At 47.3% G+C, this 23,949-nt stretch overlaps 1 protein-coding gene across 1 annotated transcript in view; it reads right to left on the bottom strand.

Moving 5' to 3' along the window:
* LOC111145038 (transforming acidic coiled-coil-containing protein 2-like) overlaps positions 1–23,949 on the bottom strand; it is a 71,459-nt gene that overhangs the window by 43,498 nt on the left and 4,012 nt on the right. Inside the window, exons 2-3 of the mRNA XM_022499651.1 lie at positions 16,615–16,674; positions 1,722–1,831 (exon numbers count right to left, since the gene is read on the bottom strand). Of these exons, the coding sequence (XP_022355359.1) occupies positions 1,722–1,831; positions 16,615–16,674 (170 nt within the window). The remainder of the gene's footprint in view (positions 1–1,721; positions 1,832–16,614; positions 16,675–23,949) is intronic.

The raw sequence follows: 23,949 nt of genomic DNA, 5'->3' as shown, positions 1-23,949 counted from the left end.
CACCTCTTGAGAGTTTGCGAGCGAGTTAGTCCAGAGCCCTGCACCACAGACAGTCATGCGTCTATAGAGCAGAATTCATGTTTCTCATTGCGAACAGGAAGTTGCTTCTTTGGGCTTGTGGAAGGCGCCTCTTTTATGCTTAGTTCATTTGGCAACGAGAAGCAACTCTTCCTCAAGGGAAAAAGAATAATTGACTAAAGCTGAAGGAACAAGGAGCAAAAGCCCTTCCAGCTGCTGTTATCCTCAGTCGAGCTGTGACCCAGGCCCCAAATACCTCCCAAGCCTCTTGAGGGATCCCAGAACCTCCATGGGGGAAGAGGGGGCTGGACCTCGGGTCTCGGCCAGCACGGAGGGCCTTCGCAGAGAATTCCAGAAAAGATGAATCTGTTAGTTTCGTGATCACCCCGAGCCAGTTCAGATGGGTCATCGGGTCTCATTGGAGCCGAATATTAAAACCTCTGTCCAGTAATCCTGATAAAAAGTTCATGAATGAGGAACAGCCGCAGGGGGTCTACGAGGCCAAGGAGGCCTCCCTTTTGCAGAAAACAGGGATCAAAGGTGTTGTTCAAGGCATATTCTGCGATGCCCTCAGCAAAAAAGAACACTCTGCCCCACAATTTCCCTGAAGAATTCTAATGTTCAGGCCAAGGGGTTCAAAGTGCCTCTTCTGGAGGGCATTAGTGGGAAGGACCCAGAGAGTCATACCGGTCAGGCCTGGGAATTCCTGCCACCAGGGGGCGCTCTGACCCACCCGGGATCCCCCATCGTTTACAGCCCAAACACACAAATGTTGCTTCAACTCTTGGGTAACATGATACTGCAAAGCATTCATGACCTAAAAATCTCATTATCTATTATCTATGATGTGTATGTGTGTGTAGGGGGGGCGAGGTCTACCTTTCAATTTTTCATTTTTGTTTTTGGAGCTCCTGTTGATTTATTGCTTTAAGGCTGTAATTAGAGCCTCCTGGAACCCCAGGAGGGTTCTTCCAACCGGATCACGCACTGAACCCACAATCACTGACTGCCTCCAGTGTTCGTGCCCCGAGTCTGTCCTGGGGACTGAATGTTCACGTCTGCTGGCCCTCTGCTTGGGAACGCCCCTAAAACTATGGGCGTCAAACACCACATGGGAGGAGTCTGTTGGACTTTTTCCCAATAGCCACGGCAGGGAAATCGGGACCTCCCGGGGGTCATAATGAGGAAGGCTTTGACCGATGGTTCCACTGCACCAGTGTGGCCTTCTTAATTTCTGGAATTCACCCACTAGCCTTCCTGGGACTCAGGGTACCTGTCACGTTAGTAATAGAGTTTGAATCCTGTCTTGTCCTCTGGTGCCCTCATTGGCTACCAGGCCGGAATACAGACTCCCCCAACTCGCCACGCATGAGACACCCCTGATACGTCCTTTGGTAGCCTTGATCATTTTATTCAAGCCTTTATAGGCTTAAATAAGTTCTGATAATGAAGATAAACAACCCGGAGTATTGCTGGAATGGACAGAAGCCCATAATTGCTAGTTTCATTGAGCAGAAAAACATTAGTTCTCCGATCATGCAGGTCGAGGCAATCCCAAAGCCATCTACAAGCCATTGCTTTGATCATGTCACCATGGAGGACCATGTCACGGGTTTTAGAGTAAATTTTCCAAAGCAAATGCTGAGCTAGTAGCGAGCAAGCCACACGTTGGGCTGGGCCAGTCCTCTGACCCGGGCTCTTACCTGTGCAAGTCTCCATGCCTGGCACTTCCAGACTTCTCCAGGTCCCCTTTCACGTTCTGACTGCTCCCAGTTGGTTGCACAGACCCCGGACTCTGAGCTGGTGAAGTTTTCTGAGCCTGAAGGAAGAGAAATTGGAACAGAAATCAAATAGGAGTGTCTGAAGACACAGAAGCATTTCTCAGTTGGCCACCGGCCGCATCAGGTTGTGCGTTTGCTTTCTCATCTGCCTGAGCAGCACTGCGCGTGGGCACGAGCCACACTGTGCACGGGCACGAGCCACACGGGGAGGCACGCGGGGAGCCCAGCAAGCACGGCACCTGCACTGCTCTGATGGAGGAGACACACGGTTATGCACGAGACTCCAGCTCAGCAGGATGCCTGTGACAGTCCAAGGCTAAGACTGGGGACACCTACCAGACTTCGGGGGGGTGGGGGTCATCTGCTCCCTGGAGAAAAGGGAGGATGTCTGCTCTAAGATCTTCAAGTGTCTAACTGGCTTGTGGCGTCACCTAGATGGAAGCCATCTCCTCCTCCCTCCCCCGCGGTCCCACGAACCAGAATTCCACCGGAAACCCAGGCAAGACACTGAACAAAGAAAATGATGAGCCCTTGGAAACTTGGGCCCACCCGTCCAAGGCCCGAGCCATTCTGAGAGGCCGTCGCTTTTCCTTCACTCCCACAATAAGCTCGTCTGCCAGATAAGCACTTTTTAAAACCAAGAAAGGATGGTCCAAACTTCAGATCACAGGACAGAAAGAAATGAGAAGTTTTAAAAAATCAATTTAAATAATTCTCATTTAATGGGGCTCCTGGGTGGCTCAGTTGGCTAAGCATCTGCCTTTGGCTCAGGTCATGTTCCCAGGGTCCTGGGATCGAGTCCTGCTTCGGGCTCCTTGCTTAGTGGGGAGTCTGCTTCTCCCTCTGCCTGCCACTCCCCCTGTTTGTGCTTGCTCTGTGTGTTAAATAAATAAATAAAATCATAGCTTTGCGTAGTGGCAGTATCATAGCAAATGAGGTTTATCCGAGGTGTGATTATTGCTAATTAAATAAATAAAATCATAAATAAATAAATAAATAAATAGGGCTCATTATAAATAAGTAAGGCTCATAAATAAATAAATAAGGCTCATTAAGTGTAGAATAAATGTCAGAAAGGGGAAAAGGGCTTCTTTAAACCCAAAGCAATGGCTGTCTTTCAGCCCATCTTCCCGGCAGTGCTCCTTCACAGGTCCCCACAGCCCTGCCCACTGGGGCGCACACAAGACTTCCCAAAGACCCAGAGGGGCAGGAATCTGGTGAGGGTTCTGCAGAATAAGAATGCGGCATTACCAACAGCCTGTTTGTAGACATTGCGGACAAAGGCAGCCTGCGCCGAGAGAGACGAGTGCCAGCAGGCAGAGAGAAGCCGGGTGAGGGACAGAGGGGCAGCAGTCCCAGTGATGTGGAGGCTTTGGTACCACTTGGTCCGGGGCCCAGCCTGTTCTGCCCCCTCCAACCAACGATTACCTGAGATCTCAAGTCCCCGTTTGCCTTCTCTGGTACAAGTTGGATTTCTGTCCCTTGCAACCCAAAAAAGTACATTCCATTAATGATCAGACCAGCTTTGAAGGAGACGAAGTGTTCTATGTCAGCTAAGTTTAAGAAGTGCTTGTTATCTAGCCCTCTTTTCACGGAGTGAAATTCATGGAGTGCCAGAAAGGGTCTGAGAAGTTCTGTGGTCAAATGACATTGAATTCTAACTCCCTTTCCCAAAGTTTCTTGACATCAGGATCCTTCTGTTCACGTGTCACCTGTCACATCTCCTAGAGCTGGTGTTCCATGGAACACAGTTTTGGGGACAGTTAACACAAGGCCTCATTTCTTTTCGCCTTGCTTAAACCTGGCAGATGATCCAAATCTACAGGGCAGAGCAGCCCCTAGCCTGGGGGGGCGCCTGTGTGAACATTGGAAGGCGGCGTCGCTCTGGGCAGGCGCATGGCCTGTGAGTAGACAGCACCTTCATGTGAATTAGAAACAGCTTCCCTGTCCTCCAGGTGTTACAGCTCAGACCTAGGCACATGGCTTGTTGGGTGCTTGGGAGAAACTGAGCTCCGTGAGCCCCTGGTCCCGTCCTTGAGGGAGGCGGTAGAGGTGAGGTACCAGGAGACAGGCAAGAAGAGCTCGTCTGGACTTTGCGGGGCTCCCTGTGTCTGCCTGCTCCTTGTTGCCAGAAATCTTCTCTCACCCCTCAGGGGCCGCTGCTCCAGAGACAGACCCCGCCGGCCTTGCCCAACAAAACCAGCAGCTGGAAATACAAGAGGCCTCTCCTAAGCCCAACAATTTACCAGGTATGACTACGGATCCTGATGCAGCCAAATCATTTGATAAATATCTCATTTCACCCAGTTTTCCAGAAAGTATTTATTGATTTGTTGATCTATTCAATTATCTAAAATACACTCATCCGGGTGGCTCAGGCGGTTAAGCGTCTGCCTTCAGCTCAGATCATGATCATGGAGACCTGGGAGGGAGCCCATGCTCAGCAGGGAGCCTGCTTCTCCCTCTCCCTCTGCCCTTCTCCCCTGCCCCCACTCATGCTCTCTACATTCATCTAAACCATACCATGCACAAGAACCAATGCTAGAAGTGGGGGCTACAAAAATGAATGAGGTTCCATCCCTTCCCTATAGTTGCTCAGTCTAGGGAGACAGTACCCCATGCCTTGACCACAGATGTATAAACACAGGGCCCCCCCAAGGGGAGACCCAGTCCTCCCAGGGAGGGAGAACGCCACCCACCGGCTCTATCAACCTCCAGGCTGGGGTTGTTGGAAACCAATTCTGGAGCTTCCATGGGACATGTGGGTGCAAATCATCAGCTCAATCTGGACTTAGGGGGTCTTCCTAATACCTTGAATCTGCTGTTGGATGGGTGGTGTCCTTGACCTTCACACACAGCCTAAAGAGCAAGTCGGTGTTGGTTCTGTTTCCCCCCACTAGGGCACGTATCTGAACGGCTGGCTGCTTTGATCCCCCAGTTGTGTCCAAAGGTAAAATATCAAAGATGCCTCAGCTCTCAGGGGCCACACATCCTAGTGTGCTAACATGGTACTACAATTAGAGAACTTCCATTCACTTTTGTTGAGACAGAATGTGGGAGGAAAGGACAGTAAGACTAGCTCCTGTTTATTGAGCACTTACTAAATACCAGGCACTGGGCTACTGGTCTCCATGGACCATGTGGTTAAAACTTCACAACAACCTTAAGAGTAAAGTGCTACTCATGTCCTTGTTTTAGAGCTGAGGCTTGCAGAGGGGAAGTCTTTGGCTAAGATCACACAGTAGTGGAGTCTAGAGGGACCCATTTCTCTCGGACCCCAGTGCCGGAAAAAGGCATTTTTGTTCCAACCCTTTAGTGGGGAAATGTTGAAGGCGGCAGAGAGAGCTGGGGCTGACCCCTCACCTAACCGAAGGGCTGCTGACCCCCTTCCTGCTGGCATGACTTCCATGCTGGCTGGACCATTCCCTGACATGAGAACTCCACCCTGTCCTATAGACCTCAGTCCCCCGATCTGTGAACCAGAATGACAATCATCCCTGTTGGATAGTATCAAGACAATTCAAACTTTAAATCACTGTCAGTTCAACCTCCAAAGTGTTCTTCTAGAATGTTCTTTATCTACATAACACTACTATTTTTGGACACATGAGTTAAAATTTTTCACTACAGTAGCTCAAGAAAAACAATACAGAGTGAGTGACATTTTCATACCAGGGTCCTGAATTTTTAAAACTGTAACCCAATTCCTACTTGTCTGAACGTCACATTGGCCTTAGCTCCAAACACCTCCTGTGGCCAGGCTTCCCGTTCAGTCACATCATCGGCGGCAAATGATTCCACAAATAATTTAACAGATAAATCTCCTGCTCTTTATACCATGACCAAGGTTACACTAAGTAATTCTGGAAAGACACTGACATGTCTAAGAGCCCAGACAGATGCAAACAACAGATGGTATAAGGAGGCAGATCCCTGCTCTCACTAAAGGGGATAAGGGACCATGGGTTAACATTCCTCAGGCAAGGAAATGTAAGAAGGGCTCAGATTCATCTTTAAAGCAAACAAAAGGATCTGCCTTTCTGCCTTTTCAGCCCCACCACCTCCTCCTAATAGAAAGCTAATCTGCAAGAAGAATGCCATCTCTCCCCGACAAAACAGAGTTGGATAGTTTCCTGCACGCACCGGTACTAGGGTGTCTGGGGGGGCTCAGTCCGACTCTTGATTGCAGCTCAGGTCATGATCTCAGCATTGTAAGATCAAGCCCTACATCGGGCTCCACGCTTCACAAGGAGTCTGCTTCTCTCTCTCTTTCTCCCTCTCCCTCTGGCCCTCTCCCTGCTCCCTCTCTCTCTAAAAATAAATAAATAAATATTTTTTAAAATTAAAAAAAAAATGGGGCACCAGGGGGGCTCAGACTGTTAAGCGTCTGCCTTTGGCTCAGGTCATGATTCCGGGGTCCTGGGATTGAGCCCCACATTGGGCTCCCTGCTCGTCCTGAAGCCTGCTTCTCTCTCTCCCTCCACCTGCCGTTTCCCCTGCTTGTGCTCTCTCCCTTTCTCTCTCTGTCAAATAAATAAATAAATCTTTAAAAAACTTTTTTAAAAAACAAAAGCACTAAAAAAACAGTACTATCAATAGGAACGGCACATGCACTTTTCAGTACTTTGAAATCGATCAGATTCTTACAAAATCCCTGTGAGCTAAACAGGAAGGCAAAATAATGTTTCCCATTTCTCAGATGAAAACCAGAACATTCCGTGACTTGGCCAGGTCTTCCTCCTTAAAGCCGATACTTTGTGCACAGCAAGAGTACCACCCAACACCAACCTAGCACTTCCTCTGCTGTAACAGTAACAGCGAACTTATTACTATCCACAATTTCCATGTGCCAAGTGCTGTTCTTCTAAGAGCTTTACCTGTTGAAATTCATTCAGTGCTTACTGCAACCCTATCTCACAGATGAGAACACCAGCAGAGAGAGGTTAAGCCCCTTGCACTAGGGCACACGGCTTGAAAGCGACAGACCTGGGATTCAGTCCCAGCCTGTGCTCTTGAACCCTTATGTGGCCTCACCAGACGTGGAAACAGTTGCCTATGATCCCTGCCATCTTCCTGCCACACTCCAAGTAACTAAAACAACGGGACATCTATGAATAATGTGGGCCAGGGGCCTAGGTTCATTGCCCAAAATAGCACCTGGCATGGAGAGGCATTTCATAAAAATGTGCTGGATGTTTTAGAAAATGGAGTATTTCCATTTCAGGGCTCCTGGGTGGCTCAGTCAGTTAAGCGTCTGCCTTCAGCACAGGTCATGAGCTCAGGGTCCTGGGATCGAGTCCGCACTAGGCTCCCTGCTCAGTGGGGATTCTGCTTCTCCCTCTCCCTCTGCCCCTACCCAATCGCCACCCCGCTCATGCTTTCTCTCTCTCACACTCCCTCTCTAATAAATGAAATCTTTTTTAAAAAAGATTTTATTTATTTATTTGACAGAGAAAGAGATGACAAGTAGGCAAAGAAGCAGGCAGAGAGAGGAAGGGAAGCAGGCTCCCTGCTGAGCAGAGAGCCCGAAGCGGGACTCGATCCCAGGACCCCAGGATCATGACCTGAGCTAAAGGCAGAGGTTTTAACCCACTGAGCCACCCAGGCACCCTAAATAAAATCTTTTAAAATAAATACATAAATAAAAAATAGTGTATTTCCATCTGGTCCAGAAGCCACTTCTGCCAGCCGGGAGAAGCGCGTGCAGGCCTCAGACCTCACTCTTCCACCACATTTCCCCTCAGTGTCTCTGAGTCCCCCTTCCAGTCTCTCCATCCTAGCAACAGTGCTATGTCCTGCTGCCCCCAGGACCCTCAGGGGTCTGCTATGCCCACAGGCATCACCAGAAAGCAGCAGTCGTGTCTAAAATTGCCCTCACACTTTCCAGCAGCAGGCAGGACAAAAAAATTGGCAATCCTCCCCACGACAAACGGCCTTGTCAAGTTGCTTCTTCAAATCTTTCCTCTGCTGCCACTGCTTGAGTAAACAAACAGCCTTTCTTTGGCTCTAGAATCCTCCAGAGCCCCGGGTCTATTTTAAAGCAATCCTCCAACAGGCACTTTCCAGCTCTAAAAAAAATACACTTTATCAAGCGCTAAAGTGTCTTACCATTTAAAAAAAAAAAAAAAATTCCCCTGACCTTACCTGTTCAATGGGCTCCCTCCGGCCTACTGGTCATGCCCATAAACATGGTTAGATCATGACCAGAGTGTCTTGCCAACTCACCCACTCTTTGAGCAAGCTTCTTGGGAGCCGTGTGACTGCAGGTGAATGCTGGGAAGTAGACCAAAGGTCATCCCCATGGCACTAGGAGTCGGATTTCAGAAACAACCCGGAGGTTGCCAAATATGGGGGAACACATGTTCTGTGCTGGGGCCAGCTTGGGCCGCCCATCTGCCCTGTCCAGGGAAGGCAAAGACTCAGACCAGTTCTGCTGGGTCATCCCAAACATTTCTTCCCCTCTGAGGAGAAAACAATAGATGGGAGCAGCTTAACCCACGCTGGCAGCTGAGGACACCCCAGTCAGGAGCCTCACCTAGCAGTCACTTTGTTGAGCTGATGGGGGGGCGGGGGGGGCAGGCCCCAAGGCTGGAATTTTCAGCTACCTCAGATGGAATGTTTTCTGACACAAATATGGCAGAAAAACAAACAAGGTTTGGAGTCAGAGAGAGCTGGGTCGTCCCTCAAAATACAGAGAAAACAAGAATCATGTTTCAGTAGGATTTTGATGTTTCTGCCTCATGTCCGGGAAGGGTTGAATCCAGGTTCTAAGCGGACATGGAAGATTTTAAAAGACATGGTATAAGAGGTTAATTTTAGAGGAAGCTGCAGGAAGAGAAAGCAGGAGTTCTGTATTATCTTTACAACATTTTTGTAAACCTGAAAAACCCCAAATAAAAAGTTTAGAGGAAAAAAAAAAAAAGAAAAGACATGGTCCTCATCCTCCCAGTGAGTGAATAAGAAACCCACATTCAGTGAACGTTATCTATCTTCCCTCCCCGGACAGCACCTGGGTCAAAATGGTAAGAGTGACCCTAAAAGAACCCGGGAGCTTCCAAGATGCCCGAGTTGACATGTTCTGACATCTTCTGTCAGTGGGGAGAAAGGAAAACCTTTGAGACTTCAAAAACACTGCCCAATATTAATGTCTTGTGTGGGTTTAAATATTTTAGAAGCAGAATGATTTAAAGAAGTCTGGGCCATTCAGAAAACCCACATCGGTGCACCTCTTGGAGCCTGTTTCTAGACAGAGGTCTGCAAAACGGCAGCGCAGTCCCTGGCCCGCCTGCCCCAGTGGCTGACGGGAGCACCTTGTCAAGACGGCAAAGAGCTACCCACATGGTGGAGAGTCTCTTCATTCAAAGAGCTGGGTTTGTCAGGATAGCCTGTCATGTCCTATAACATTTATTCAACTCGACCTGAAATGCAGGCATAAACCTTGTGTTTTGCCCCTCTCGAATTCCTCCATCACTGTCGTGCCGGAGCAGCATGAGGCTGGACCCAAGAATAAGGTCGCAGGTGCAGTGGTTAAAAACCGAGCTTCAGGGGCGCCTGGGTGACTCAGTGGTTAAAGCCTCTGCCTTCGGCTCAGGTCATGATCTCAGGGTCCTGGGATCGAGCCCTGCATCCGGCTCTCTGCTCAGTGGGGAGCCTGCTTCCCCTCCCTCTCTCTGCCTACCTCTCTGCCTACTTGTGATCTTTGTCTGTCAAATAAATAAATAAAATCTTAGGAAAAAAAAAACCCCAAGCTTCATGGCTTATTTAGCTGTAAAGCTTCAGGGTCTATGCCTCCGTTACCGTATCTGGAATATGGGATCATAATTACAGGCTTTTCAAGGTTAAATAACATAATACATGAAGAGCACTTCACACAAGGCTCCACTATAGAAGATACTCATAGATGCTAGTTATTATCATTACAAAGAAGAAACTGATTCAAAACTCATTAACTAAGAGCCCCAGGGGCTATGTCCGCGCTTAGAGCTAAAGCAGTTAATCCGACGCTTCAGAAGATACAACCCGCCCAAACCTAGCAGTTTGCTAATTTTATTTTTATATTTTTTTAAGATTTTATTTATTTATTTGACAGAGATCACAAGTAGGCAGAGAGGCAGGTAGAGAGAGAGTGGAAAGCAGGCTCCCTGCTGAGCAGAGAGCCCGATGCGGGGCTCAATCCCAGGACCCTGGGATCATGACCTGAGCCGAAGGCAGAGGCTTTAACCCACTGAGCCACCCAGGCGCCCCAGTTTGCTAATTTAAATAACCGCTCCAGTGAGAGTTAGCAACAAGCCTCCAGGCAAGGGCGTCCCTAGGAGAGACTGTGGGAGAGTCACAGTGGAGGGGCTCTCCATTTTCATGAACTGGGGTTCACACTAGTTCATTGTCTCTTCCTTCCATTTTTCTCTCATTAAAGGTAGTTAAATCAACCCAGATGGCCACCCACGGCCAGTGGAATATTAGAAGACATTTCTTCCAGGGCTAGTTTAATGCTCAGAATGTTGGGTTCCTTGGGTCCTGCAGGAAAGAGAGAAACTGCCCCCCCCATTTAAACTTGGGGCCCCAAGCATCTGTAGCTTGAAACCACACATGCCCACACTGAGGGGCTGTTTCTCTGTTAATGAAACCCAGTAACCATCACCCAGTGCCTGAGCCCCAGCTAACCTCAGCCTGCAGAGACATGCGCAGTGACGTGTCTGGGTGGTCCAGACCTAGGGTCAGCTCCCCTAGCACGGGATCTCCCGTCCTCCTGGTCTTCTGTTTCTGGGATGCCGGGGAATTCCACAACTGGGGCCACAGGGCTGAGGTCGCCTTCAGGAACAAACCTCCAGCCCCGGCTGCCTCTTGGACTTGGAGCCAGGACCAGGGTGACCTGCCTCAGTGTGGCCAGGGCTGCAGTCAGTGCGCACAGGGACGTGCTCTCCACACTCTGGGTCCCGTTTCTTCTCTGCTCATCCTTCAGCTCTGAGCCCAGACAGCAGCTCCCTGGGGCTGACACCCGGGGCAGGTCAGGTGGCTCTGCACCTGTCATCTTGCTTCAGAACATTGCTCTCAGTTTCTATAGCTGAGAATCACTTTTTTCTGGGACTTAAAATACAGAAACACCCAGATAATGAAATCTCTTAAAAAAAAAAAAAAAAGAGGGGTGTGTGTGTGTGTGTGTTTTAAGTGATCATAGCTTTTTAAGTCAGGCCATTACAATAATAGGGTGCATTGTTTTTTCTCCTCCTCATGCTGTCAGAGCCATGAACGGGAATCATGACAATCCCAAGGGGAATCCAGGAGGTGGTGATGCCAGTGGGTGGAAGGCTGCCCTTCTGCTCTGGAATTCACGTGCTCAGAGCTCCGAGGCCTTCTGGGGGGGGTCCCCCAAACTGAACACTCAGTAAAGAACAGGAACAACTGTCACCATCATGTTCACTGTCACAGCCCGGGACAAGGCAGGCAGGGTTCTTATTTCAGCTTAAGTCCTTCCACGTGTGTCATGACGCAGGAAACCCCAAGCAGTGCCCCTGGATGAAGCTACTCTTGCCACGGTGCCGTCTCCACCCCGAAGAGGGACACGCACACGAGGACCCTGACCCTCCCAGCGACAGAGCAGGCTCCCCTGGGCTCAGCGTGAGATGCTCTGCTGACCCCTGGCTGGCCTGTGCCTGCCGCCCCCACACAAGCCACCGTCCCCCGCCCAGGTTGGAACCGTGACTATCTCTTCATTCCCCACCGACACGTCCGCAGGAACGAGAGCTGCCAGGAAGGAGCCGCCTGGGGTCTGGGTGTGAGTCACCGCCGTGCATGTTAGTAACGGCGCTGCCCTGTGCTCCCCAAGAGCAGCTGTGAGGCCTCCGTGACTCAGTTGCTGAAGGGACGGAGCAGGAGTGACAACGAGGACCCAGGACCCAGCATGCAACAGCAGGCATCCCCCAGGGGCTGGTCTGGGGCTGAGAGCCCTTGCTTGTGAGGAGGCAATTTCAGTAAGTGGATAGACTCAGTCCAGCCTACTTGTGTAAACTTTCCCTGCCAATGGCTTCTGTTCTCTTCAGAGCACAGGAAGAAAAGAAAAGAAAAAAAAAAAAAAAAGAAAAGAAAATTCCAGGCCATATTCCTAAATTTCAGAGTTTAAATAGGGTTCGTGTGGATCAAAGAAGAAATAACTGACCGGTCAGCAGAATCCAGATCCCGGACAATTGTGATGTTATTAAACTTGACTTCTTGAGTTAAGGTTAAAAGGTCAATCACCAATTCAACAATCAGCTCTTGCCAAAAAGTTTCAAAAGCAAAAATCATTAAGATAGTTTGCAGGCCCCCTGCCAAGAGACTAGGAAGAGAAGTCCTCTTATCAGGCCTCCTATCCCTGCTTCTCTCGGTGACTACATGAAGGTCCGTTCTCCTTAGACACCTGCCATCCCCCAACTCCCATGCAGCTCAGTATACCCCTGCCTCAGTGGACCCCCCCACCGTCTGCCGCACGTGCGCCCCAATCAGCCATCAGAAGAGAGCTGCCTCCCCTCCCCTCCTCCATCCTCACAATTCCCAGGTGGATCTCCTTCTGTCTTCTCTCCACCATCCACGATGGCAAGGGACCACTCCTGTAAGCCCAGGTCTGCTCCAATCCCGCTCAACTGTCAAGGTCAGCCTTCCTTCCGTTCACGCTTCGATCACTGGTCTTCCATCGACCTCTGCCTCTCTCCCTCATTCCCACCAGCAGGCAGACATCTAGGATCTTCGATCTTTACATCCCCAGGCAACTCCCTCTACTAGCTACTGTCCCAGTATTCGCTCCCTTTTCTATCCTAGAAAAACTTACTGCATCATCTGCACCCCTCTCTCGACTTTCTTATCTCTACTTCCCTCTTCAGGCCTCCCCCAGCCAAACTGCACCCCTGTCATTCCCCTGGAAAGCCTTATCAAGGGTTGGAGGGCAATATGAGCTTTCCCTCGCACCAATGGCCGTCACGTTGCCAAGTCATTGGGGAGGTGTCTGCTCCTTGATTTCTCCGGAACCTCTGATGCCTCTGCCTTCTCTTGACCCTCTCCTCCACAGATCTCCCAGGTCCCTCATTTTCCTATGTCTTCTGCTACCACTCCTTCACAAACTGCCCCCACCCTGAGGCTCACACCTAAATATTAAAGGACATCTCAGGGGATTGGTTCCGAGTCCCTTCTCCCGTCCTCACTCGCTCCCCAGGTGTTCTCGACCAGCTGCAAACACCCATGCTCTCGACTCCACATGCGCCGCGCGTTCCACCTCTTGTGCAGCCAAATGCCTATTTCACTGGAGTGACCTAAAGGCATTCAGCTGTGATGGCCAGGCCAGAACACTGGATCCCCCCCTTCTCCCTACACCTGCCCCTCCTCCAATTCTCCTGATCTCGGGAAAAGATGTTTCTATCTGCTCAGCAGCTCAGACCAAACATCTAGGACTCAACCTTGATTCTGCTCTTTTTCCCACTCCCAAATTCCATCACCATCGAGCCCACCCTCTCTGCCTTCAAAATATATCCCCAATCCAGGGACCCCCTTCCCTGCCACCTCATTCCAAGCCATCACCATCCACGTCTCTGACTTCTAAATGACCTCCTAACTAGGGCCCCTCCTCCATTTCTGCCCTCTGCCCCAGAGAGACCATTCTCTACATAGCAACCGCAAAGCTCTTCTTAAAATCTCAAACCAGGGCACCTGGGTGACTCAGGTGGTTAAGCATCTGACTCTTGGTTTCAGTTTGGGTCATAATCTGGGGTTTGTGAGATCGAGCCCCTTGTCAGGCTCTAGAGTCTGCTTAGGATTCTCTCTCTCCCTTTCTGGCAACCCCCCCCCCAGTTGCACGCATGTTCCTCTCTAAAAAATACTACTAATAAAATAAAATAGAAAGTAAAAAAATCAAATCTCAAGTCAGCTCATGTCACTCCTCTGCTGAAAACCCACTGGTGGCTTCGCATCCCAGTTGGAAAGCTGATAATGACCTACAAGATTCACCCCCACCCACACCCCTCATCTCACTCTTGACATAATCTCTCACCACTCCCCTCCAGCCGCACTGGCTTTCTTTGCTGATCTCAAAACACAACAAGCTCATCCCTCCCAGACATGTCACACAGGCTATTCCCTTTTCCAGAATGTTCCTTTTCCCAGAACTTTATGTGGCTGTCTCCTTCTGGGCACATCTGGTCTGCAGAGAGGGCTCCTCTGATTAAAAATAGGCTCTAACCCCAAGGAGACACCGCTTCACACACTGGGATGGCTATTATAAAACCAACAAAACAAAACAAAAGCAAGAGTTGGCAAGGATGTGGAAAAATCAGAACCCTTGTGCATTGTTGACAGGAATGTAAAATGGCGCTGCCGTTGTGGAAAAGTCTGGTGGTTTTCTGAAAATGAAACATAGAATTCACTTATGACCCAGCAAATTCCACTTTTGGATATCGACTGCAAAGAAGTAGAGTCACACATATTTGCACAGCCACGTTCCTAGCAGCATTATTCACACTAGCTGAATGGTGGCAGCACCCCACGTGTCCATCAGCAGAGGAACGGATGAAGGAAATGTGGACTCTAGACCATGGAGTACTATTCAGCCCTAAAGAGGAAGGAAATCCCCACACAGGGCGCAATGAGGATGAACCTTGAAGGCATCGTGTTAAGTGAAACAGACCAGTCACAAAAGCGACTCTACTTGGGTGAGGTACCAAGTGGCATCAGATGTATAGGGATAGAAAGTAGTCTGGTGGCCGCCGAGGGCTGGGAGTGAAGAGGGGAATGTGGCGATATCGGCTAATACGTACGGAATTTCAAAAGTTTCACGAAAACTTTCTGGAGACAGACGGCGGGGTTGGCTGTACAACATGAAGGAACTTCACACCGCTGACCTCCCCCCGACGGGACACGGAAAAATGGTTGCCATGGTACATTTCATAGTGGGCATATTTTACCCCAGCAGAACAGTTTCTACAGAACCTTTTGTTCCAGGAACTCAGCATCTATACTGACATCTGGCAAACTCAGTGGCAGCTCCGTAGTGAGACTCGGGTGGTGCTGACATGGGAAACAAAGGCAGAATTGACAAGTCCTTGAAACAGACAAGAGGGACCTTCCTCTAGGGACCCAACTGCCTCCATGTTGACACTTCGCTCAGGGCAAAAGGCATTCCTAGCCCCCCCCCCCCCCCCCAACCCAGGATCCTGTAAGCCAACTTTAACACATAAAAATTCTTTTGGAAACTTCCTTTATCTCTAAACCCCCAAGATACGTGTTAACAATCATCCCCCAAGCATAGGACCCACAGATACACACCTGAAGGGTCTCACGATGCGGGTTTTATTAAACAGTAACAAGTGACCTTTTCCCAACAATAGCTGGCCCCTCAAGGTCCTGGAAACCTTGCCTCCAAAATTCCCAAGGGACTTAGGCTATCCTCCCAACTTGAAAGTATATAATAGGCCACTCCTCATGACCCCAGCGTAGCTCTTTTGGCTCATGGGTCCTCCCCCTGTGCTTTAAGAAAATCACCTTTTTGCACCAAAGACATCTCAAGAATTCTTTCTTGGCCGTCAGCTTCACACCCTAACATCTTCCCTCCATCAGCAGGCGCCAGCGCCCATCAGGAGACCACCTGGAGGACGTGCCCCTGCGGCGGGCAGCACGCACCCCCTTCCTACTGGAACGGCCCAGATCCTGTATTTTCCTGTAAAATCCATTGACCTGCTACTCAGGCCTGGGTCTGCAGTGCTGAAAGCATTAGCCCACAGCAGCCGCCTTTGCCTGGCAAAGTAACAAAAATGACTGTTCCTCTTTGTCCCCAATCTCTGTCTTTGGCCGCTGGAGCACAGAGGTCAGTTTGCAACGTCACTGGTGGGATATAGAGAGAAACAGGGGCACCGATCAGACCTACCAGGCAGCCACCCTTGGGAATGGAGCAGCTCTTTTCTTTTATATTTTTAAAGATTTTATTTATTTATTTATTTATTTGAGAGAGACAGAGAGGGGGAGAGAGCACTTGAGCAAGCACTGGTGGGGAAGGGAGAGAGAGAATCTCAAGCAGACTCCGCAGGGCTCGATCTCACGACCCTGAGATCATGACCTGAGCCAAATCCAAGAGTCCGAAGCTTCACCAACTGAGCCCCTAGGCTCTTTTCTTCAAGCCAGGAACATACCACCCCGGGGCCTCACACCCCTCCCTGGTGGGGCAGGATTTCAGAGCAAGTGGCATTTTACTGTCGCACCTTGACCACACCCACAAGCGCACACCAACTGGGCCTGACATTCTCTCCAGGAAAAATCTCCTTGAAATGGTTGCGAAGCTCCTAATTTACCCTTCTCCCCAGGAGATGGCAAACACTTCAGCCAAACCGAAAACTCTGGGACTCAACCAGGGGCCTGACGACACAGACGGCTGATTGCGAATGCGATCTTTTCTTGCGACACATCAGTTCTATCCACCAAGGGGAAGACGGGGCCACGAGTCACTGTCCCATACAAAGCCTCACGCCGGGGCAAGGGAGAGCAAAGCCCAGGAGCGTGGAAGGTTCGTGCAGGCTCCCAGCGTCTGCATGACATCAAGAACATGAGCTTTGTTGAGCTTCTCGCAGCCTAGTAGCTGGGCCACTTCTCACGCAGGCCCACCAAAATGTTATCTTACAAAATCTAAACATCGACTGCAGATTCTGCTGCGTTTTACAAGTCGGTGGAGGTAGGTGAAAGGAGGCAATGGGAGAAGGCGGAGAAAACCTAAGAATTTAAAGGAACACACCACACACACGGTGTGCAAACACGAGGTGTTAGGAAGGGGCGGAGAAGCAGACATGCACAGCACACACCCCGGTACCTGCACAGGCTCAGGCTTCGGAGGCCACAGGACGACGTCAGGCAAGCTGGAGTTCTCTTGCTGAAAGCAAAGGAGTCTCACCATTAGGAGGGGCCACAGCGAACAGAAAACCCGAGGCACCAGAGGGACAGCCTTGGCTGGTTTCTGTTCCTGCTGGCTGTACTTCCACCCTGCCCACGGCTACCAGGGGACATTGGTCACCAGAGGGAAAGGCACATGCAGCCTGAGGCTGTAGGAAGATGGCAAGCGTGGGCCCTGGGCAGGCCTGTCCTCATCCTTTGCCCTGATGACGCGGCTGGTCCTTGGTGCCCAGTCTTCCATCTCTGTACAAACAGGTCCTCCAGACCCCTGTCTTTCCTTGGTGAGTTCACATGTAAGCAGAATGCTGGGACCTCCAAGTGCATCTACACAGAGGAAGAGCTCTGGGGGAGGCCTGGGGGCATGGATGCGGTTGCAGGGAAGGAAGCATGGAGGCAGAGAAACTGGTTTGGGGCAGCCTGCCCTGATCCAGGTGTGGGGTAATAGGGTGTGCGGTGGGGGTGGGGAGGGAAAAAAAAACTGTTAGGAAAAAAACTACATCTTGGGTATGTGTTACATGTCCATCTTTTAAGGAAGTGCTCTGACAGGGATTGGGCCGTCACCCCCCCCGGGGCCCACCTTTCCCCTGCATAACTCAGGCTGGCCAATCAGAGTGTCCACATCCGGTGGCACAGTGACCGGTCCCAGACAGGGCATGTGACACCATCAGGGCCAGACCTCAGGGCGTGCTGATCGCCAGGATAGACCATTAACGGGAGGAAGTCTAGATGCCTGGAACAGCCAGTGAGGTTTTTAAATTTTGTTTTGTTCTGTTTTGTTTCTCCCAGGCTGAGGGCCCCTCCCTGAGCACCCAGGCATCACCCAGGAGGAGAGCAGAGCAAGAGCCAGAGAAGACAGAGTGCCAGAGTCCTCTTCTGAACGTCTGCACTCAGGGACTGCTGAGCAGAGCCCCTCTCTTGGGACTTCCTAATTCTATAAGCCAAATAAGCCTTCTCTGCTTATGGTCATTGGAGATAGCTTTCTGGGTCTCACAACTGAAAAAAAAAAGTCCTAATTATCCTAATTATATAGAAACTTGAAAGGCTAAATGGCCAGGCCATTCATTTATTAGTTACAAATCATAGAGCGACTTATTAAATGGGGAGAATGGGAGTGAGTGGAGTCAGAGGTGACCCCCAGATTCCTGTATTGGATGGTAGGGTAGATGATCATGGTTTCTGGGAGTGGGGGACACAGGAGGAGAAAAGGATGGGGAAGAGGAGCTTGGTTCAGGTTTGAGGAATGTAGGGTGACAGTGGATGTTTGGGAGACAGTGGAAAGATGAGTCTGGAACGCCAGCCCCATGGGGGAGCCCCAATCCTGTAGCTGCATGTACTTGTGCTTCATCCCCCTTGTTTCTCTGTGGAAGGCAAAACTTGACCTGACCCTGGAGTCCTAGAGGTAATGCCGTCCTGCCCCACTGGGCCATGTGTGAATGCGGCTGCAGTTGTGAGAATTCGCAATGGCAGGAAGACAGCTCCTATCTGCTCCTGGAGGGAACTGGAGAGGGAGGACAGGGTTGGGGTCTAGCAGGAATTGAGAAGTAAAGATCTAAAATACTGAACTATATTCATTGCTTGCAAGGATATAGTAAGATTTGAAACCCCTTGTACCCTGATGAGAAAAGTATAAATTTGCATCACCTTTCTGGAAAGTACTTTGTACGTAGATATAGAGAGATCTAGATCTAGTTCCATAACAAGAGTTTTGAAAATGCCCTTTATTTGACCTTGCAATTCCATCTCTCTGAGTCTCTCCTGAGTAAACCAGCCTCCAATTCTGGACATGCCATTTAGTAAACGTGAAGAAAACATGTAAGCCACTTTAATTTGCCTGTATTCAGGTAGAAATTCATCTCGGATTCAAGAAGTTCAGCCACTGCTCCAAGGAGGTCTCTTCAAGCAGGTAAGACAAATGTTCCTCTGTTCTACATTTTCTCAGCCTTGGCACCTTTGACATTTTGAGAAGATTAATTCTGTTGTGGGGCTGTCCCTGTGACCCCTACTAGTTACCAGCAGTACCTCCATTCTGTAGCTGTGGTACCAAACCTGCCTGCAGACATGGACAAATGTCCTGGGGTGGCAAACACCCGCACTGAGAACCAGTGCTCTGTCGTATTTGTAGCCAGGAGTGGAGCTTGCTGGTGGTTTGGGGCCCACAGACCTGCAAGCGTTTAGAGAAGGTACTGATTCTGAGCCGCTTGGTTTGTTAATCAGCAGAACTAAAGGCCAGAGTCTAGTGCCTGTACTGAGTCTGCACACAGAAGGCACTGAACCAATGGCCATGGTCTTCTTCACTCTAAAACACAAGATAGAACATTCCTTTAAGTTAGAGGTTACAAAGAGGTAGGGCCTAAGCCAACCCCAGCCAGCAGGAGCATCTTTTTGGCTCACAAGATGTTTAAAAATAATTTAAATTAGTTGTCAACATTTTGAAAATTATAAAATTTCTTTACAAAACCTCTTCTAATAAAATAGGAGAAAGCACTCCCCAACTCGTTTTACGAGATTAGTTTTTTTTTCTTAAGATTTTATTTATTTTTTTTTACAGAGATAGAGATCACAAGTAGGCAGAGAGGCAGGCAGAGAGAGAGGGGGAAGCAGGCTCCCTGCTGAGCAGAGAGCCCAATTCAGGGCTCGATCCCAAGACCCTGCGATCATGACCTGAGCCGAAGGCAGAGGCTTTAACCCACTGAGCCACCCAGGTGCCCCATGAGATTAGTTTTAACATGATACCAAAACCAGAGAAAGAAAGGAAAACCACCAAGCAATGTTTATCGTGAATTTGGACACAAAAATCCTCAATAAAATGTTAGCAAATCAAGCCTAACAGTCTTTATAATAATTATACACCATGACCAAGTAGGACTAATTCTAGGTGTGCAAGACTGGTTCAACATTAGGAAATCAATCAGTGTACTCTAACCTATCAATAGCCCAAAGAAGAAAGAAAGATCATACAGCTACATCAATTGACACAGAATAATAAAAAATTTTTGAAAAAATGCAATGCCCAGTCATGATAAAAATCTTTAGCAAACTAGGAATGGGGGCGGATCTTCCCTAACTTGACAAAGAAATTTATGGGGGGGCCTCGTTGTCTTAGTCAGTACAGCACGCATCTCTTGACCTCAGTGTCATGAGTTCAAGCCCCACATTGGGCCTAGAGCTAAAGAAAAGGGAGGGAAGGAAAGAAGGAAGGCAGACAGGCAGACAGGCGGGTGGGCAGAAGGAGGAAGAAAGAAGGAAAGAAAGAAAGTTAGTATAAAGAAAGAGAGAGAGAGAATTTACAAAAACCTGCAGTTAATATCTTACTTAACAGTAAAAGACGGAATACTTTTCCTCCACAACTGGGAACCAGGTAAGGATGTCCACTCTGACCTTTTCTAATTAACATAATATTGGAATTCTTAAACCACAATAGTAAGGCAGGAAAAAGAATAAAAAAAAAAAGAAATGCAACTCTCTCTAGTTGCAAATACCATGATTGCCTAGATAGAAAATCCCAATTAATCTACAAAAAAGCCTTTTGGAACAAATAAGTGAGTTTAGCAAAGTCAAGGCCACAGGATATAAGATCAACACAAAAAAAATCAATACACTAACAATGAACATGTGGAAACCAAAATTAAAAACACAGTACTATTTATAATTACTGCAAAGAAAATGAAATACTTAGGCATACACTTAAAACATAGGCAGTATCTATATGCTAAAATTTATAAAAACGATGATGAAAGAAATTAAAAAAAAAAGCACTGTGTGTTTGCAGACTAGAAGACTCGTCATAGTCGAGAAGTCAATTTCCCCAGTGTATCTATAGGTTTAATGTCATCCCTGTCAAAATCCCATCACATAATTTTTTAGACACAGACAAACTTATTCTAAAATTTATATGGAAGGTTTTAAGTCCTAGAAGAGCTAAAACAATTTTGAAAAGTAGTCGAAAGGAAGAGCACTTAGTATGTAGCAGCAGTAATCATGACTATGTGGTATTAGCAGTAGAGTAGACATCGATCAATGGAATAGAAAAGAGAATCCAGAAACAGACCCACACAAATACAACCAACTGATTTTTGGCAAAGATGCAAAAGCAGCTTACTAGAGAATGAATAGTGTTTTCAGCACATGGCAGTGGAGAGATGGCCACTTACAGGCAAAAGAAAACAGAAAGAAACATAGAAAATGAACTTCAACCTAAATTCACACAAACATGAGTGCAAAGTGGACCATGGGCTTAAATATAAAGTGTCAAACTATACCATTTTTGAAAAACATAACATAGGAGAAAATCTTTAGGACGTAGGGGTAGAAAAAGAATTCTTAGATTTGACACCAAAAGCATCAGACTCGGCAAAAAAAGGAAAAGGAAAGACTGATCAAATTGCACCTCAAAAAACTTTTGTTTTGCAAAAGACCCTGTTCAGGTGATGAGAAGGCAAGCTACGAGTGGAAGAAAATATTTGCAAACCACAATCTGACAAAGGATTAGTATCTAGACTGTATAAAGACTCTTAACAGTTTATTTAAAAAAAAAAAAAAAACAATTAGAAAATGCATAAAAGACATGAACATATTTTTCACCGAAGAGAACACATAGACAGCAACAAGCTCATGAAAGATCAGCCACAAAGGGAACAAGCATCAAAATCCAGGAGGTGCAGAGAAGCCCCCTCAAAATCAACAAGAATAGGTCCACACCCCATCACCTAATAGTAAAATTTACAAGTCTTAGTGACAAAGAGAAAATCCTGAAAGCAGCCCGGGAAAAGAAGTCTGTAACGTACAATGGTAAAAATATTAGATTGGCAGCAGACTTATCCACAGAGACCTGGCAGGCCAGAAAGAGCTGGCATGATATATTCAGAGCACTAAACGAGAAAAACATGCAGCCAAGAATACTATATCCAGCTAGGCTGTCACTGAAAATAGAAGGAGAGATAAAAAGCTTCCAGGACAAACAAAAACTGAAAGAATTTGCAAACACCAAACCAGCTCTACAGGAAATATTGAAAGAGGTCCTATAAGTAAAGAGAGAGCCTAAAAGTAGTAGATCAGAAAGGAACAGAGACAATATACAGTAACAGTCACCTTACAGGCAATACAATGGCACTAAATTCATATCTCTCAATAGTTACTCTGAATGTTAATGGGCTAAATGCCCCAATCAAAAGACACAGGGCATCAGAATGGATAAAAAAACAAAACCCATCTATATGTTGCCTACAAGAAACTCATTTTAGACCCGAAGACACCTCCAGATTTAAAGTGAGGGGGTGGAAAACAATTTACCATGCTAATGGACATCAGAAGAAAGCAGGGGTGGCAATCCTTATATCAGATCAATTAGATTTTAAGCCAAAGACTATAATAAGAGATGAGGAAGGACATTATATCATCCTCAAAGGATCTGTCCAACAAGAAGATCTAACAATTTTAAATATCTATGCCCCTAACGTGGGAGCAGCCAACTATATAAACCAATTAATAACAAAATCAAAGAAACACATCAACCATAATACAATAATAGTAGGGGACTTTAACACTCCCCTCACTGAAATGGACAGATCATCCAAGCAAAAGATCAACAAGGAAATAAAGGCCTTAAATGACACACTGGAGCAGATGGACATCACAGATATATTCAGAACATTTCATCCCAAAGCAACAGAATACACATTTTCTCTAGTGCACATGGAACATTCTCCAGAATAGATCACATCCTCGGTCCTAAATCAGGTCTCAACCGATATCAAAAGATTGGGATCATTCCCTGCATATTTTCAGACCACAATGCTCTGAAGCTAGAACTCAATCGCAAGAGGAAATTTGGAAAGAACCCAAATACATGGAGACTAAACAGCATCCTTCTAAAGAATGAATGGGTCAACCAGGAAATTAAAGAAGAATTGAAAAAATTCATGGAAACAAACGATGATGAAAACACAATGGTTCAAAATCTGTGGGACACAGCAAATGCAGTCCTGAGAGGAAAATATATAGCGGTACAAGGCTTTCTCAAGAAACAAGAAAGGTCTCAAGTACACAACCTAACCCTACACCTAAAGGAGCTGGAGAAAGAACAAGAAAGAAACCCTAAACCCAGCAGGAGAAGAGAAATCATAAAGATCAGAGCAGAAATCAATGAAATAGAAACAAAAAAAACAATAGAACAAATCAACGAAACTAGGAGCTGGTTCTTTGAAAGAATTAATAAGACTGATAAACCCCTGGCCAGACTTATCAAAAAGAAAAGAGAAAGGACCCAAATAAATAAAATCATGAATGAAAGAGGAGAGATCACAACTAACACCAAAGAAATATAGACAATTATAAGAACATACTATGAGCAACTCTACGCCAACAAATTTGACAATCTGGAAGAAATGGACACATTCCTAGAGACATATAAACTACCACAACTGAACCAGGAAGAAATAGAAAGCCTGAACAGACCCATAACCAGTAAGGAGATTGAAACAGTCATCAAAAATCTCCAAACAAACAAAAGCCCAGGGCCAGATGGCTTCCCGGGGGAATTCTACCAAACATTTAAAGAAGAACTAATTCCTATTCTCCTGAAACTGTTCCAAAAAATAGAAATGGAAGGAAAACTTCCAAACTCATTTTATGAGGCCAGCATCACCTTGATCCCAAAACCAGACAAGGATCCCATCAAAAAAGAGAACTACAGACCAATATCCTTGATGAACACAGATGCGAAAATTCTCACCAAAATACTAGCCAATAGGATTCAACAGTACATTAAAAGGATTATTCACCACGACCAAGTGGGATTTATTCCAGGGCTGCAAGGTTGGTTCAACATCCGCAAATCAATCAATGTGATACAACACATTAATAAAAGAAAGAACAAGAACCATATGATACTCTCCATAGATGCTGAAAAAGCATTTGACAAAGTACAGCATCCCTTCCTGATCAAAACTCTTCAAAGTGTAGGGATAGAGGGCACATACCTCAATATTATCAAAGCCATCTATGAAAAACCCACCGCAAATATCATTCTCAATGGAGAAAAACTGAAAGCTTTTCCGCTAAGGTCAGGAACACGGCAGGGATGTCCGTTATCACCACTGCTATTCAACATAGTACTAGAAGTCCTAGCCTCAGCAATCAGACAACAAAAGGAAATTAAAGGCATCCAAATCGGCAAAGAAGAAGTCAAACTATCACTCTTCGCAGATGATATGATACTATATGTGGAAAACCCAAAAGACTCCACTCCAAAACTGCT

The sequence above is a fragment of the Enhydra lutris genome, unplaced genomic scaffold (assembly GCF_002288905.1).
Source record: "Enhydra lutris kenyoni isolate GAN:26980312 unplaced genomic scaffold, ASM228890v2 scaffoldscaffold12, whole genome shotgun sequence".
NCBI classification, from domain to species: Eukaryota; Metazoa; Chordata; class Mammalia; order Carnivora; family Mustelidae; genus Enhydra; species Enhydra lutris.
The sequence above is the reverse complement of the archived record's forward strand: the minus strand, read 5'-3'. Positions and strand labels throughout refer to the sequence as shown.